The 17,036-nt window shown below is 42.0% G+C and overlaps 2 protein-coding genes across 2 annotated transcripts in view; both read right to left on the bottom strand.

The window, feature by feature from the left end:
- The window catches only part of LOC146679769 (NACHT, LRR and PYD domains-containing protein 3-like), a 37,077-nt gene extending 32,217 nt beyond the window's left edge, over nucleotides 1–4,860 (bottom strand). The window contains exons 1-3 of the mRNA XM_085450364.1: nucleotides 4,850–4,860; nucleotides 4,462–4,635; nucleotides 4,157–4,248 (exon numbers count right to left, since the gene is read on the bottom strand). Of these exons, the coding sequence (XP_085306490.1) occupies nucleotides 4,157–4,248; nucleotides 4,462–4,635; nucleotides 4,850–4,860 (277 nt within the window). The remainder of the gene's footprint in view (nucleotides 1–4,156; nucleotides 4,249–4,461; nucleotides 4,636–4,849) is intronic.
- On the bottom strand, nucleotides 4,748–16,071 carry LOC146679768 (protein NLRC3-like). The gene is made up of 4 exons (XM_085450138.1): nucleotides 15,897–16,071; nucleotides 8,861–9,099; nucleotides 8,594–8,635; nucleotides 4,748–7,621 (listed from the first exon to the last, which is right to left on the bottom strand). Exons 2-4 carry the CDS (start codon nucleotides 9,090–9,092, stop codon nucleotides 5,826–5,828), a joined length of 2,070 nt encoding a protein of 689 aa, XP_085306264.1. The 5' UTR covers nucleotides 9,093–9,099; nucleotides 15,897–16,071; the 3' UTR covers nucleotides 4,748–5,825.
- Nucleotides 16,072–17,036: the final 965 nt, after the last annotated feature.

Below are 17,036 nucleotides of genomic sequence, written 5' to 3'. Positions count from 1 at the left end.
GGCCTTCAGTGGTGTTCTGGCTGACACACCGGAGTGACCAGAGTGCTAAAGAGTGAATCGGACACACCAGTGTCATCTCTGATATCTCCACTACATTTAATCGTCCTTCAGCTTGTGGCTGCCGTTAGCTGGTCTGCTAGTTAGCTGATTTGCTATTTAGCCGGTGTGCTAGTTAGCTGGTGTGCTAGTTAGCCGGTTCGCTAGTCAGCTGGTGTGCTGACCAGCGAACCAGTAGGTTACAAGATGAGCTTGTCTGTCTGATGAGCCAGCTCTCTCTGTCTTGGTCATTTTGTCCTTGGGCAAAACCTAACCTACCACTACAACTGTAGCTTACCTCCACCAGTGTGTGAATGTGAGAGTGAATGAATACAGGGAGTGCAGAATTATTAGGCAAATGAGTATTTTGTCCACATCATCCTCTTCATGCATGTTGTCTTACTCCAAGCTGTATAGGCTCGAAAGCCTACTACCAATTAAGCATATTAGGTGATGTGCATCTCTGTAATGAGAAGGGGTGTGGTCTAATGACATCAACACCCTATATCAGGTGTGCATAATTATTAGGTAACGTCCTTTCCTTTGGCAAAATGGGTCAAAAGAAGGACTTGACAGGCTCAGAAAAGTCAAAAATAGTGAGATATCTTGCAGAGGGATGCAGCAGTCTCAAAATTGCAAAGCTTCTGAAGCGTGATCATCGAACAATCAAGCGTTTCATTCAAAATAGTCAACAGGGTCGCAAGAAGCGTGTGGAAAAACCAAGGCACAAAATAACTGCCCATGAACTGAGAAAAGTCAAGCGTGCAGCTGCCAAGATGCCACTTGCCACCAGTTTGGCCATATTTTGGAGCTGCAACATCACTGGAGTGCCCAAGAGCACAAGGTGTGCAATACTCAGAGACATGGCCAAGGTAAGAAAGGCTGAAAGACGACCACCACTGAACAAGACACACAAGCTGAAACGTCAAGACTGGGCCAAGAAATATCTCAAGACTGGTTTTTCTAAGGTTTTATGGACTGATGAAATGAGAGTGAGTCTTGATGGGCCAGATGGATGGGCCCGTGGCTGGATTGGTAAAGGGCAGAGAGCTCCAGTCCCACTCAGACGCCAGCAAGGTGGAGGTGGAGTACTGGTTTGGGCTGGTATCATCAAAGATGAGCTTGTGGGGCCTTTTCGGGTTGAGGATGGAGTCAAGCTCAACTCCCAGTCCTACTGCCAGTTTCTGGAAGACACCTTCTTCAAGCAGTGGTACAGGAAGAAGTCAGCATCCTTCAAGAAAAACATGATTTTCATGCAGGACAATGCTCCATCACACGCGTCCAAGTACTCCACAGCGTGGCTGGCAAGAAAGGGTATAAAAGAAGAAAAACTAATGACATGGCCTCCTTGTTCACCTGATCTGAACCCCATTGAGAACCTGTGGTCCATCATCAAATGTGAGATTTACAAGGAGGGAAAACAGTACACCTCTCTGAACAGTGTCTGGGAGGCTGTGGTTGCTGCTGCACGCAATGTTGATGGTGAACAGATCAAAACACTGACAGAATCCATGGATGGCAGGCTTTTGAGTGTCCTTGCAAAGAAAGGTGGCTATATTGGTCGCTGATTTGTTTTTGTTTTGTTTTTGAATGTCAGAAATGTATATTTGTGAATGTGGAGATGTTATATTGGTGTCACTGGTAAAAATAAATAAATGAAATGGGTATATATTTGTTTTTTGTTAAGTTGCCTAATAATTCTGCACAGTAATAGTCACCTGCACACACAGATATCCCCCTAAAATAGCTAAAACTAAAAACAAACTAAAAACTACTTCCAAAAACATTCAGCTTTGATATTAATGAGTTTTTTGGGTTCATTGAGAACATGGTTGTTGTTCAATAATAAAATTATTCCTCAAAAATACAACTTGCCTAATAATTCTGCACTCCCTGTAGTGGGATTGTAAAGGGTCTTTGAGGGTCTCGAAAAGCGCTATATAAATGCAATCCATTATTATTATTAAGAGCATCTTTAGGCCTGACTGTGCTCATCCTTCCTCCAACCTCTCCTTACCAAAGATAACAACTACATCAGTATTAGCTCAATAACAATTTCTGCAATTCAATTGTGGATATTCATTTTTAAACCTTGTGTAAAACGATAAAACCTCAAAGTCTGAGCATTATTCTTTGTGCAAACAGCTCTTGCAGGTTCCCCCGGACTTAGGTTATTTTTATTATTTAATTACTTTCCTTTAAGCAGCTGTTCAGGCTACTAAACTCATCCCAGAAATAACAAGTGACACCATTAATAGTAGAGGTGGGAATCACCATACAACTCGCGATACGATATTATCACAATACTTAACGCACGATACGATATTATTGCGATTTTTTAAAATATTTTGCGATATTTAAATTCTGCACATAAAGGTAAACTTTATCAATATTCATTTTATCTAATATCAAAGTCTCACACTCAGTCTTTCTCTCATTTCAGTCAGTTTTATTGTTGACAAACTGAACGGTTTGTATTACAGTCTAGTCCAACTTAACTGAATGCAACCATCTGGTACAATTATAGCTATTCTGAACTATGCAATTTATGAAAACTATGCAGCCCCTTCAGCAACTGAAGAATTTGAAAGTAAATTTAAAAAAATATATAATTTTACATTAAATAAAAAAGTTTCAAACTTAATTAAAATTAAACATGTCTTAAATTAAAATAAGTAAACTGTCATGTTTATTGCTGCCAAAAAAAAGTTAAACACATTTGGACAGTGAAGGAATGTCAGGATTGTTGCTCAGAAAAAGGATCAACATGCTCTGAAGTCAACATGCTCTGACTCCAGAGCATGTTGACTTCAGAGAAAAAATTGTTTGTAACAAAATATCGATTTCTGCTGTCCCTGTATCGATACATTATTAGCAAACAAAATATCACGATACTACACAGTATCGATTTTTTCCCCCACCCCTAATTAATAGTGGAGCTAACTTTAACAGGTGAAACTGATTTGACCTATAAGGCTACTGCAGTTACTTCTTATCAGGTTTAGTAGGGAAGACATCTGGATGAGGTAGTTAGTAGTATGTAGTTAGTACCGGGCGACTCCCCTCCCCCACATCGGCACCACAACCCTGTATTATCTACAGGGTAAGACTGCCTGTTTTATCAAACTATGGCCATTACTACTGTGATCATTTGCAGCCCAGTGTGCCGCTCTCTCTGCTGGGATGAACCACTGGAGCTCACCCAGTCATCCCTTTCTTTCTCTCAAGAAGAAGTGAAATAAATATATTTATTATGTTACGAGTCTAATATTCTTTAAATCAAACTGTAATGAATAAATCAAGCAAGAAGATTTGGTGGCTCCAAGTGTTGTAGATGAAAAGATAAACATCTCATTTTGAGAAATCAGCCTTTAAAATTAAGTACTGTGAATAAAAAACAAACAGCGAGCCAATCAGCAGTCGCCAATATCCTCCTAATTTCATTCACAAAGAAATCAAATATATATATTATGGGCCCAAAGGAGCCTAAATCTTTAAATTAGGCAGTACATGAAGTATTTTTTTAAATAAACAAAGACATGACTATAACAACTTTTAGTAATTCAGAGTCCAATTATCCACTCAAATGTGAATAAAAGTTCACTTGACAGCTGTAAAAGTTACCTGTTTATACAATAATATAAGTCACATTTCAAATGATCATCTGTGGAAAAGTTTGAATCCTGACCTGAGAGTTTCCACTGCACACTGTGAACTCTTTAGTCCAGCGGACAGAAGCTTCACTCCTGAATCCTGCAGGTCAGAGTTACTCAGGTCCAGCTCTCTCAGACTGGAGGACTGGGAGCTGAGGACTGAGGACAGAGCTTCACAGCTTCTCTCTGACAGGTTACAGCCACTCAGTCTGAAAAATAAAAGACAATCTATAAAACAAGTACTCATGTAGAGTTTGTTAATACATTTCACAACATTAAATGTTGACTTTCTATTTTTAAAGGAAACATAAACATACTAAGATACAACATCATATGTATGAACTTTAATTAATAATTCTAAAAACTAAATGTTTTCTGATCTGACCTCAGAGTATTCAGTTTACAGTTTAAACGTTGTAGTCCAGCAGACAGAAGCTTCACTCCTGAATCCTGCAGCTTTCTGATACTCAGGTCCAGCTCTGTCAGACTAGAGGACTGCGAGCTGAGAACTGAGGACAGAGCTTCACAGTTTTCCTCTGAGAGTTCACAGATGTTAAGTCTGAAGATAAAAACATGAATAAAGATTGTTGTTAAAGTGTAATCAAGGTGCAATAGCTTATTGTCTTGTGCTGAGCAGGTTAGTAAAACTTCCGTTTAACTTTGAAATGAATAAAAATGCTATGAAACAAGGATAACTGGATAAAGACATAAACAAAAACAAACATCAAACACATAAACAAACAGAACTAAACATAATACAAATTGATCTGACCTCAGAACATTCAGTTTGGCATGTGGACTCTCCACTGCAGCAGACAGAAGCTTTACTGCTGAAGCCTTCAGGCTGTCGGTACTCAGGTCCAGCTCTTTCAGACTACAGGACTGGGAGCTGACCACTGACAACAGATTTTCACAGCCTTTCTCTGAGACGTTACAGCTGCTCAGTCTGTGAGAGAAAGGAAAAAAACCAAAACAAAAAAAAAACAAACAATATATGTGATCAAATTAAATTTGTTTATATGTTGAACCCTTTTTTTTAAAAATTTATTTAAACCTATGAGACTATGAGTGCTACCAGTCCAGTGCACATGATTGGTACCTTGATGGTACCTTGCTCAGGGGTACCACAAGGTAACTATTCGGTGGATTCGACCCCTGACCTTATGATCATGGGGCGACCACTCTGCCTACTGAGCTAATAATTCTGTGTACACTGTCATACAATATTAACTAAAACAATTATTTTAGAAAATTTTAGTAATTCAATAATCATGCTCATTACCTGTGTATTGTGAATAACACTTGATTTTAAACACTAGCTGTATAAAACTCTTCCTGTTAAAGGTGTGTATAAAGGAGATGAGCTGAAATGCAGACTTCATGGAGAATGTTTGCTGTCAGCATATATCAAAGACAAAGCAGAGATCCATCCAGTCTCTTCCACTAAGCCCACAGAGGGACAGACAACCACTCTCACTCACACCTGCATGAAGTTTAGATCACCAGGTAACCTAACTGCATGTCTGTGGACAGTGGGAAGAAACTGTAGAGGACCCAGAGTGAACCCACTGTAATTCTGTGATAACACTGGTTATGGAAGCCTTACAGTTACATATGGTTACTGACAAGAAACACGACCTTAGAGGCAATTTCAGTAATGAAGACCGAGTTTCTCCCTCCATACAGGATGAAAACATGACAGCACAGCAGAGATTTATATTTAAAAAGGGAGAGTGTGCACTGAAAGTGAGATACAAACTTGAACTTAAATTATGAACATCAGAAAAAGATGTAGGTGAAGTCTGGCAGGTGAAGTTTGTGCTTTAGAATAAAACAACCAAACTCCTGGAGTTGGAGACAAATGAACAAGCTGAGGATAATAAACCTGTCAGAGGGGCTGAAGCATCAGAGCTCATGTTCTTATAGGCTGGGTCTGGATTGTCCTTTGATAAGAGTTACAGAACAAAGTGTGTTTTAGAAATGCTGGAGTGAAACATTAAAACTACCATATATTTACCGAGTGACTGATGATCATTTAATTTACTATTTTAAAAAAATGTTACAGTGCTCTTTGAACTCAGCATTTCTGATTTATTTCCCATGATTTTAACAATGAAGCGATGACAACATGTTTACTCACAGAGCTTTGTTGGAGGCTTTGACCACTGGCAGCAGCCTCAGAAGAGCCTCCTCTGAAGCAGAGTATTTCTTGAAGTCAAACTCATCCAGATCTTCTTCTGATGACAGTAAGATGAAGACCAGAGCTGAGCACTGAGCAGGAGACAGTTTACCTGTGGAGAGACTTCCTGAAGTCCTGTATTGTTGGATCTCCTCCACTAGAGAACGATCATTCAGTTCATTCAGACAGTGGATCAGATTGATGCTTTTCTCTGCAGACAGATTCTCACTGAGCTCCATCTTGATGTACTGGACTGTTTCCTGATTGGTCAGTGAGCTACTTCCTGTCTGTGTCATCAGGGCTCGTAGGAGAGTCTGATTGGTCTGCAGTGAAAGACCCAGGAGGAAGCGGAGGAACAAGTCCAGGTGTCCATTTGGACTCTGTAAGGCCTTGTCCACAGCACTCTGGTAGAAGTGTGTCTCTGCAGATTCTCCTGTGTTAGACTTCTTGGGGGTTGTTTGTTCTTCCAGCAGATTGAGTCCAGAGTTGATGAAGGTCAGATGGACATGAAGAGCAGCCAGAAACTCCTGAACACTCAGATGGATGAAGCAGAACACCTTGTACTGGTACAGTCCTCTCTCCTCTTTAAAGATCTGTGTGAACACTCCTGAGTACACTGAGGCTTCTCTGATATCGATGCCACACTCTGTCAGGTCTGATTCATAGAAGATCAGGTTTCCTTTCTGCAGCTGATCAAAAGCCAGTTTTCCCAGAGACTCCATCATCTTCCTGCTCTCTGGACTCCAGTGTGGATCTGTCTCAGCTCCTCCATCATACTTGACCTTCTTCACTTTGGCCTGAACCACCAGGAAGTGGATGTACATCTCAGTCAGGGTCTTGGGCAGCTGTCCTCCCTCTCTGGTTTCCAGCACATCCTCCAGAACTGTAGCAGTGATCCAGCAGAAGACTGGGATGTGACACATGATGTGGAGGCTTCGTGATGTCTTGATGTGGGAGATGATGCTGCTGGCCTGCTCCTCATCTCTGAATCTCTTCCTGAAGTACTCCTCCTTCTGTGGGTCAGTGAACCCTCTGACCTCTGTCACCATGCCAACACAGTCAGGAGGGATCTGATTGGCTGCTGCAGGTCGTGTGGTTATCCAGAGGCGAGCAGAGGGAAGCAGTTTCCCCCTGATGAGGTTTATCAGCAGCACATCCACTGAGGTGGACTTTCTAGGGTCAGTTAGGATTGTAGTTTTGTGGAAGTCCAGAGGAAGTCGACACTCATCCAGACCATCAAAGATGAACACAACCTGGAAGTCTTCAAAGCTGCAGATTCCTGCTTCTTTGGTTTCAGTAAAGAAGTGATGAACAAGTCCCACCAAGCTGAACTTTTCCTCTTTCAGCACATTCAGCTCTCTGAACGTGAATAGAAATATGAACTGGATGTCCTGGTTGGCTTTGTCTTCAGCCCAGTCCAGGCTGTATTTCTGTGTTAAGACTGTTTTCCCAATGCCAGCCACTCCCTTTGTCAGCACTGTTCTGATTGGTTCGTTTCTTCCAGGTGAGGCTTTAAAGATGTCTTCTTGTCTGATGGTTGTTTCTGGTCTGTGTGGTTTCCTGGATGCTGTTTCAATCTGTCTGACCTCATGTTCATCATTGACCTCTGCAGTCCCTCCCTCTGTGATGTAGAGCTCTGTGTAGATCTGATTAAGGAGGGTTGGGTTTCCTGCTTTAGCGATGCCCTCAAACACACACTGGAACTTCTTCTTCAGTGCAGGTTTAAGTTTACGATGACACTTATGAAGAACATCTGAATTAAAAAAGCAGATATTTGTTAAGGTCTTTTTGAAAAATGGTCCATTGACTTCCAGCAGGTATTTTTCCACAATAAAAGTAGAGACCATTTTTGGAAACAAATACTATTAAAAAATAAAACCCAGAAGTTTTATGCTGATATAAAATTGACGCAGGAACTGTAATTTTGGAGTGATACATTGAAGAATAGAGTATTGGCTACTTAAAAATTTGTTCAAAAGTAAATAAAAATTTTAAATCTTCTCAAGTCTGTAGACAAAAATAAAGATAAAGTTCATGTTGTAATACATTTTTTAGAAATCTACATAATCCAGTTCGTCCTCCAACGTTACCTAAAGCTCTGAAACTTTGGCTTCTCTTTTAACTTGATGAACTTAATTAAAAATTGTAATTGTAATTAATTAATTAAAAACATTAAAAGTTAAGTCCAGGGCATAAATATTAGGTATCTGCTGTTAGATCCAGTGAAATAAGTTAGAAATATTAAACCAAAGAAATATTCATTCATTAGAGCTCAGACTTTACTCGTACTGCAGAGCTAAGGCTAGAGACATATCACTTTACTTAATAAAATGTGAATACATTTCTAAAAACTCTGGTTTAAAATTTAAACCATGAAGAGTGAAGGTCTAAATGTATCATAAGGCCTTAAAGCATGTCATGTATGACTATTTCTGAGTCCAAACATGTTAGATGTTTTTCTAGATTTCTTGTCATCTGCAATGAACCATCCTCACATCTCATCTAAAGCTCTGTAACCTCTGTCCTCTGTTTTAACGTTGTTTGCTGTTACATGCGGCGAAGTAAAGTTAGACATTATTAAACCAAACAACCTTTCATTTATTGGAGCTCTGACTTTAGTCATACAGCAGAGCTACTACATGGAAACAACCAGAGCTCTAATTGGTCAGCTCGGATCTGTTTCTGCCTTATTGATGTTTTTAGAGACAAACAAATGAATTTGTACCTTCTGACAAACGCGATGAAGCCTCCTGAGCTGAGGGACTTCCTGTTGGAAGAAAGTGCAGCTTGAATCACCAGTTGGTCTCTTTGATAATGAAAACCTCTATAGTTTCAAAATAATGTATTAATAATATTTGTACTCAAACATACATTGAAAAGAAAAGAAAAATTTAGAAAGTCTCAGTTTAATACATTTCATACAATAAATTGTGACAATGTGGTGTCTGCATATCACACGGAGTGTTTCGTGTTTCTTTTTCCTCTGACTGACCTTTATTCATTCTCCCTAAAATCGACTGGGCTACCTCCATCACACGGTCTGAATACACCTGCACCATCACATCTACTGTTTTCAGTCTGTCTGCGTTCTCCAGCTGGCACTTATAGATTTTGGTGAAGTCACCTCCAGGTTCATGCTGCAGGTAAAAGTGGAAAACCTTCAGCTCCTCTTCTCCCAAATTTCGCAACATTTCCAGGAGCTGCACTGGTGAGGGCTTCTCCATCTTTGATCTGTAAATCATGAGAACGTGACTCAGACAGTGAGTCTCATCACATGTTCTATCTACTTCTTTAGCAGATTACATCTCTACATCTCAATTATTTATAAGAAATTATTTTTTACTGTGATGGGAAAACTATCGCACCTCAAATGATACTGAATCAGTAATGAGTGTCATAAGTGTCACTGTGTTTATTTTGTCAGATGACCAGAGTTCAAAAAAGCAAACATAAAACACAAAAATCTAACTGAAAACTTCACAGTTACTGAAATCTATAAGAAAAAGAATTTATACTCTAGAGATAAGCGATAACTCTTTATTGCACAGTCATATCTAGTTCAATAGTACAACGAAACTGGAAACTGTCCCACGTCGGCACTACGCACAACTAAACACAACACAGTAACTTAAAGTGGATTTTTTTAAGTCCAAGAAAGGTATAAGCAAAAGAATGAGTGCATGTGGACATTGTTGATGTTGCTGTTACCCCCCAAAACGTCCAGGGAGGTAGCCAATCAGGTCAACTGAACCCTGAAGTGCCTTTTTGTGTGCCATGGTGCAGCTGGACAACCATACACATATGCAGCTAAAGTCAACAAAGATCAGCCTGGCATAACACCCCTGTTGTTCCAGGTGACAGATGGTGTTGTGGAGCGTTGTAAAATCTTCAGTTGATCTGTTAGCTCTGTATGCAAACTGGAGCGAGTGAGGGTGGCAGGCAGGACATGATGAGACATCGCACGAAGCACTTCATTATAACAGGGGTTAGAGCAGCTGATCGGTAGTCATTGAGGGTGCTAATGTTGGTGCGCTTTGGCAATGGGACAACTATGGCTGACTGGAGGGATGCAGGACTTGGACAGTGAAGTGTTGAAGATCCTAGTGAAGACCTCAGCCAGCTGGTCTGCTGTAGGTTTTATCCAATGTGTTTTCCCCCCTTGTTGCACATTTAATATGCTGTTCAAATATGTGGTCAGCATGGTTGAAGTCCCCAGTTATAATGTGCACTGCATCAGGATGGGAGTTCTGCTGACTGCTTATTGGCTTGTGCAGCTCCTGCATGTCTACAGTCCTTGTGTTGTTACAGGTGGCCTTCAGATTGAGAGCGTCCTTTGCAAACATCTCCAGTGGCATCAGATAACTTGCGCATTTCACATAAAATTTCACATAAGATTTCATAGTGGCACATAAAGCTCAGCCTGTAAATAAATGTGCAGAGCAATCACTTCACTTGTAAAATAAAACACATATTTCTACTAACAAATTGTTTCTGTATCCCATTTGTACAAAATTAAATAAGAAATTCTTCACAGAATACGTGAACTTTGGGGCTCAACAAGTTAAGGACAGAAACATGGGAAAACTCAACACTCTACAAAAAGTAACATTTATAATAAAATAAAAATATCAGTGGCAATAAAATAAGCACGGGTTACACTCTCCCTCTCTTTCCATCATGCGTGCTGTCCAAATATCAGCTGCTTCTTTCTGCTTCATCTCAGTGTCAGCTGAGAGAATGACAAACTCACTATGTGTCAACATTTGATGGATGATGACACAGAAATGTGAAATGATATTGAACTAAATGTGTCCTAATGATAACGAGAAGCTTTGATGAGTTGTGACTGTCTGAGGTATTACTAGGATGTAGAAACACTGGGGCTCAGCCCTGACATCTTTGCTGTTTTCACTTCATAACAGCAGCTGTTTAAAGTTATTAAGTGTATTTGACAGTAAAGTGAACGTCTCCCTCCTCTTTCTTGGGTTTCTGCTGCCTGAGGTACTCACTGAGCACGGTGTCAGTTGGGGCCATCTTCGTGATGTATTCTTGGATGTTCGTTGTCTCATCCTGGACTGTGGTGCTGACACTCACCAGTCCCTGGCCTCCTTCCTTCCGCTTAGCGCACAGCCTCAGGTTGCTGGACTTCAAACCTCCATGCATGGTAAGGAGCCAGCCTCCTTTGGCCAGCCTATTACCCCAGCAGGGTACCTGATCATGGGCAGGGCGTAGGTGTTGACAGCCCGGATCTTGTTCTTACCGTTCAGCTGACTCCTCAGGACTTGCCTGACCCTCTGCAGGTACTTGGTAGTTGCAGCTTTCCTAGCAGCCTCCTCATGGTTCCCATTTGCCTGTGGGATCCCCAGGTACTTGTAACTGTCCTCTATGTCTGCAATGTTGCCTTCTGGTAGTTCAATCCCCTCAGTTCTGACTACCTTCCCTCTCTTTGTTACCATCCGACTACACTTCTCCAGTCCGAACGACATTCCAATGTCATTGCTGTATAGCCTGGTAGTGTGGATCAGTGAATCGATGTCTCGTTCACTCTTGGCATACAGCTTGATGTCATCCATGTACAGGAGGTGGCTGACAACTGCTCCGTTCCGTAGTCGGTATCCGTAGCCAGTCTTGTTAATGATCTCACTGAGGGGGTTCAGGCCTATGCAGAACAGCAGTGGGGACCGAGCATCTTCTTGGTAGATCCCGCACTTGATGGTGACTTGTGCTATGGGCTTGAGGTTGGCCTCCAGTGTTGTACGCCACATCCCCATTGAGTTCCTGATGAAGGCTCTTAGGGTCCTGTTGATCTTGTATAGGTCTAGGCATTCCAGGATCCGGGTGTGGGGCATTGAGTCATAGGCCTTCTTGTAATCAATCCAGGAAGTGCACAGGTTGGTCAGTCTGGTACTGCAGTCTCGGCTGACTGCTCGGTCTACCAGTAGCTGGTGTTTTGCGCCTCTGGTATTCTTGCCAATCCCTTTCTGTGTCATGTATTGACCCATGTGCCTGTTCATCTTAGCCTTAGCTTCCATGTGGTGCTGAGGCAGGTTATTGGTCGGTAGTTGGATGGGACAGGTCCCATAAAAAAAAAATTAAAAAAAATAAAAAAAAACCACCCAGCACGCCCCTGCGGGCGGTTTATTCTTCAAGCTCGGGTCCTCTACCAGAGGCCTGGGAGCTTGAGGGTCCTGCGCAGTATCTTAGCTGTTCCCAGGACTGCGCTCTTCTGGACAGAGATCTCCGATGTTATTCCCGGGATCTGCTGGAGCCACTCGCCTAGCTTGGGAGTCACCGCACCTAGTGCTCCGATTACCACGGGGACCACCGTTACCTTCACCCTCAACATCCTCTCGAGCTCTTCTCTGAGCCCTTGGTATTTCTCCAGCTTCTTGTGTTCCTTCTTCCTGATATTGCTGTCATTCGGAACCGCTACATCGATCACTATGGCCGTCTTCTTCTGTTTGTCTACCACCACTATGTCCGGTTGGTTAGCCACCACCATTTTGTCCATCTGTATCTGGAAGTCCGACAGGATCTTAGCTCGGTCATTCTCCACCACCCTTGGGGGCATCTCCCATTTTGACCTCGGGACTTCCAGGTTATACTCGGCACAGATGTTCCTGTACACTATGCCGGCCACTTGGTTAAGGCGTTCCATGTATGCCTTGCCTGCTAGCATCTTGCACGCTGCTGTTATGTGCTGGATTGTCTCTGGGGCATCTTTACACAGCCTGCACCTGGGGTCTTGCCTGGTGTGATAGACCCCAGCCTCTATGGATCTTGTACTCAGAGCTTGTTCTTGTGCTGCCATGATTAGTGCCTCTGTGCTGTCTTTCAGTCCAGCTTTGTCCAGCCACTGGTAGGATTTCTGGGTATCAGCCACCTCCTCTATCTGCCGGTGGTACATACCGTGCAGGGGCCTGTCCTTCCACGATGGTTCCTCGTCTCCCTCCTCTTTCTTGGGTTTCTGCTGCCTGAGGTAACTGAGCACGCTGTCAGTTGGGGCCATCTTCGTGATGTATTTGTGGATGTTCGTTGTCTCATCCTCTCGGCTGATCATGGGTAGGGCATCATTCATATATATATATATATATATATATATATATATATATATACACACACACACACACACATATATATATTTATTAGGGGTGCAACGATACACAGAATTCACAGTTCGGTTCGGTACTTTGGTGTCACGGTTCGATATTTTTTCGATACAAAAAAATGTTCATGCCTTTTTAATTTGTCATTTATTAAAATTATAAATATATATTTTAACTGTGCGTGTTTTTTATTTTGACAGCGAATGCGCACTACTTATGTGCAGCCCTGGTTATTTAGCTCGTCATATTGCAGACACAGAAATTATTTTGTCCATGAAACCATAAAGCTGCACTTTCTTTTTGCCTTATAGTCTGATTTGTCATAACTTCTCCGTTTTGTGGTAAGCTTTTCTTTGGCTGTCACTTCTTCACCCTGACCTGTCTTATTTGGCTCAGCAGAACTGAAATATATATCCTGCTGCTTTTACACGCACTCACATAAGCTCAGTGATTCTCTGCGCGATCAACCTCTCACATGTTTAAGCTGCAGGAGATTTCACTTGTCATGTTTGCATAGTAAGCTAACGATTAATAAGACGATGTCAGAGGAATTGGTGCACAAATTATCATCACTCACAGATCAGTGCTGTCACTCTTTATACACAGTTCCCACGATTGCAAAGTGAAAGCAAAAAAACAAGCGCAAATTCAAACGCGACTTCAGTATGTCACATATTGACAGTGGCTCACCAATGACATAATTACCCAGCTACATTTCTGAAAGAATGCAAAAGCATTGACATATATTTTTCCTTCCTACAATAGCCTGACGGGCAGGGCAGAGATAGATTTTGGTAGCCCGACTGAAAAAATCGCTAGCCCCAGGACGTCGGGCTAGCGATATTGCGAGCCCTGTATCTGATTGAGGAATCACTCATCTTTGTCTTTGCACTAGGATGATGTCGGCGTAAATGTGCAGTCATATTCGTTGTGTTCCCACTAGTGCTTTCAGGTTAATCTGAAATGACCTTAACGCCACAACACGGCAAATCTCCGTTAACGAGCTACCGTGGATCGCCCCGTGCATGGGGCTAGACGACCAACACGTTAACGAGCTAACTGCGCTAACACACTAGTTCCGACCCATGTAATTGAGCATTGCATGGCACATCCAACATACTGTTTTACTTTAGTCCATGACGCGCTTACCTTCAGGGTCATACGTCACATGAAAACTAAAATAATTCCAAACGCCAGATCTGAATGAGGGTGGGGGAGGTTCAATTTGCAAGGAGAGCTTAACTTCTGTCTCGCTAGCTTGCCCTGCGCTCTTCCTTCTGATGATGCTGTCTGTGTTGAGCGCTCAGTGGATCTGCGCTGGACAGTGCAGCCTAGGCGGAGTAGTCGAACGCAGATTCACTGAGCGCTCAACACAGACAGCATCGTCAGAAGGAAAGTTGATAAAATAAATTACAAATTTTGTATTGTTCAATACATATGCGTACCGAACCGAAAGCACTGTATCGAACGGTTCAATATCGATACGAATATCGTTGCACCCCTAATATATATATAGATATATATGTTTAAATAAATTAACAATAAAGCTCAACGCTACACCAGCTTCTAGCTTTGATTGACACAGAGTCCTGCATAATTTAAAAATCAGCCTAATTCTGAGGACTCACTGCATGACACTCACAGTCTTTGTCATTGTTGATTCTTAGCTCACAAACAGTTCTTATAAGGACTAACCAGTGCTGACAGTTTAGCTCTTCATAAAGTTACAGGAGGATAAAATAAACATGAGATCGTTGAAATAATCCTGTCTGATAACACGTGTGGACAATAAACGCTGTAACACAAACTGAACAGTAATGTAACGACACTCATCTCTCACGTCTGCACTAAACTAAAACGTCACTACTTCCACATCTAGTTTGTTTTAATGGAGGCGGAGTCTCCCTGCCCAGTGCGCACTCAGGATAATTAACTTGTCACAACACAGGAAGTGAGCGCATGTAAATCAGAAAGTGTCAGGTTGCCTAGCAACCATGACACTAGCGTCTTGAAACGCACTGAGGGAAATGAAGTGAAAGATCTTCGTTTTAACTGACAGGTTTCACACTCAGAGACCTGCAACAACATGAAAACACATCACTGTAACACTCAAAACTGCAATCATATGAAATCATAAGTGAAGGACTGTGATGATGTTGTGTTATGAAGTGTCTGCTGAGTCCAACCTCTAAGAATTACGAGTCTGGACTTTAATGATAGAACAAAATTCAGACATCAAAGTTTCTCACATTACAGAATCAGATGAAGAGACATGAAGGGATATTTGTGGTTTTATGCACAGAGTCAGAATCAGACTCAGAGGTGTTCCTCGTGATGTTTGGTGATGGAAACAGTCTCATCGACGTTTCCATCACCAAACTAGAGAAACTAGTAGCTGCACGCAGCAGAGTTTAGCACAGCTGATCTCTGTGACACATCAACAGGAACAACATGTTGTTAAACAGGACTGTATAAAGACTCAGAGTCTGACTCACACCTGAACAATGAGGCTGTGCAGCATCGTCCTGTCACACCTGCTAAACCACTCGTATCAGTTTGAGCCCGAACAGTAACACGGTCACATGACCGACGAGGCCAACGCGCCCAGACGAACGTCTTCCTCGTGGAACTAACTTGTTCCTGTTATCAGATTTGTGAGCAGCAGCTGAAACTGCCACATGAATAAATGTTCTTCAAACTGTTTGATTCCAGCCAATCAATAATCTATAATCATGAGGATTCAAACACAAGAGCGGAACGTGTGGTTACATTGTAACCTTGGTTCTCTGAGTGAGAGACTCTCTCTCCCCTCTGTCACATATGGAACAGAGGGGAGAGAGAGTGTCGGTGTGATGGAGAACATCAGGTCCAAACATCACAGAAACAAACAAACTGTTAAAGGAGGAAACAAAGCAAACTTACAGTTTCTTCACACAGAGACACCAACAACAAGCTCCACTGTCCCACTCTGATCCTGTCTCCTCCTCTTTTATTCTTGCTCTGAGCTCTTTTTGGGTGTGTGTTTCTGTCTCCACCCACAGGAATGCATTGATACACTGTTGATAACGACTCGAGAGCAGACGTGTAACAGAAAGCAGAAAAATAACCTAAACACCTAAATAACGTAAAATAAACAGAATATTTATTAATATGTTTAATTTCTCTTTAAAAACTTTTCTGCTCCTCAAATCCTTTGTTTAAGTTCAATCTAAGGAAAGAAAAGCGTCTTCTTTAAGTTTCTCAAAGAAGTCCACGATCTGTAGGCTCATGGAAATTCATTTTGTTGTTTTTTTGAGCAGAAACACCAGAGTGTAGAGCAGGAAAACTATCCCAGCAGGACGTCTCTGTTGGGGAAATATCCCAGTTATCCCCCTGAGCCTGGTTAGTGAACTGAGTCAGAGCTGTTCATCGATCCTACAGGTGCTAACATACAAACACGATCAGCAGCTTCTCTCATATGGAGAACACACTTCAACATCTGCAGCAAATCCTGTGTTTTATGTTGATGTGACCAACATCTTGTGTTGAGCCTTTGAAGATGAGGAGCCAAACACAGACAGTGGATCCAGAAGGACTGTTTATTCAGGGCTTTAATACGACTGAACTGATGCTTCACATCCTGTTTAGAGACGATCGACCAACACAGGCTCAGTCCTCACTCATCACACGGACTTCAGTCACACTGGGATCAACAGAGGAGACTGTTCACCATCACAGTTCAGCAGTGTTGGGGAGTAACAGAATACATGTACCACCGTTACGTATTCCGTTACAGTTACCGTTTAAAAAGGTGGTATTCAGAATACAGTTACTTTGGTGAAATAAATGGATTACACTGCGGTACTTTCCTGTTTCATTTTGTCGCGGGTCAGGACTGTTTGGGTTTTGTTTGACAGCTACGTTCTGATGTTCCAGGCGGCAGCGTTACGGTTGCCATGGTTACAGGGCGACGCTCTCTCTCTCTCTCTCTCTTTCTGCGACTGTGTGTTTCCTGGGTGAGAGAGCGCCTTTTCGTTGTTGTTGTTGTGCTAAGCTAACAGGCAGAATGCTACAAGCATAGCT

This window comes from Copadichromis virginalis, unplaced genomic scaffold (genome assembly GCF_057382275.1).
Source record: "Copadichromis virginalis isolate Kocher_CV1m ecotype Utaka unplaced genomic scaffold, C_Virginalis_male_GT1.1 unmapped_scaffold_1, whole genome shotgun sequence".
Lineage (NCBI taxonomy): Eukaryota > Metazoa > Chordata > Actinopteri > Cichliformes > Cichlidae > Copadichromis > Copadichromis virginalis.
The sequence above is the reverse complement of the archived record's forward strand: the minus strand, read 5'-3'. Positions and strand labels throughout refer to the sequence as shown.

Coding starts and splice junctions, on each gene's coding strand:
- LOC146679768 (XM_085450138.1), bottom strand. CDS start 9,092: ATGGAGAAGCCCTCACCAGTGCAGCTCCTGGAAATGTTGCGAAATTTG. Junction 8,636..8,860: donor TTTAGGGAGAATGAATAAAG/GTCAGTCAGAGG, acceptor TTCTTCCAACAG/GAAGTCCCTCAGCTCAGGAG. Junction 7,622..8,593: donor TTCATCGCGTTTGTCAGAAG/GTACAAATTCAT, acceptor TTTTTAATTCAG/ATGTTCTTCATAAGTGTCAT.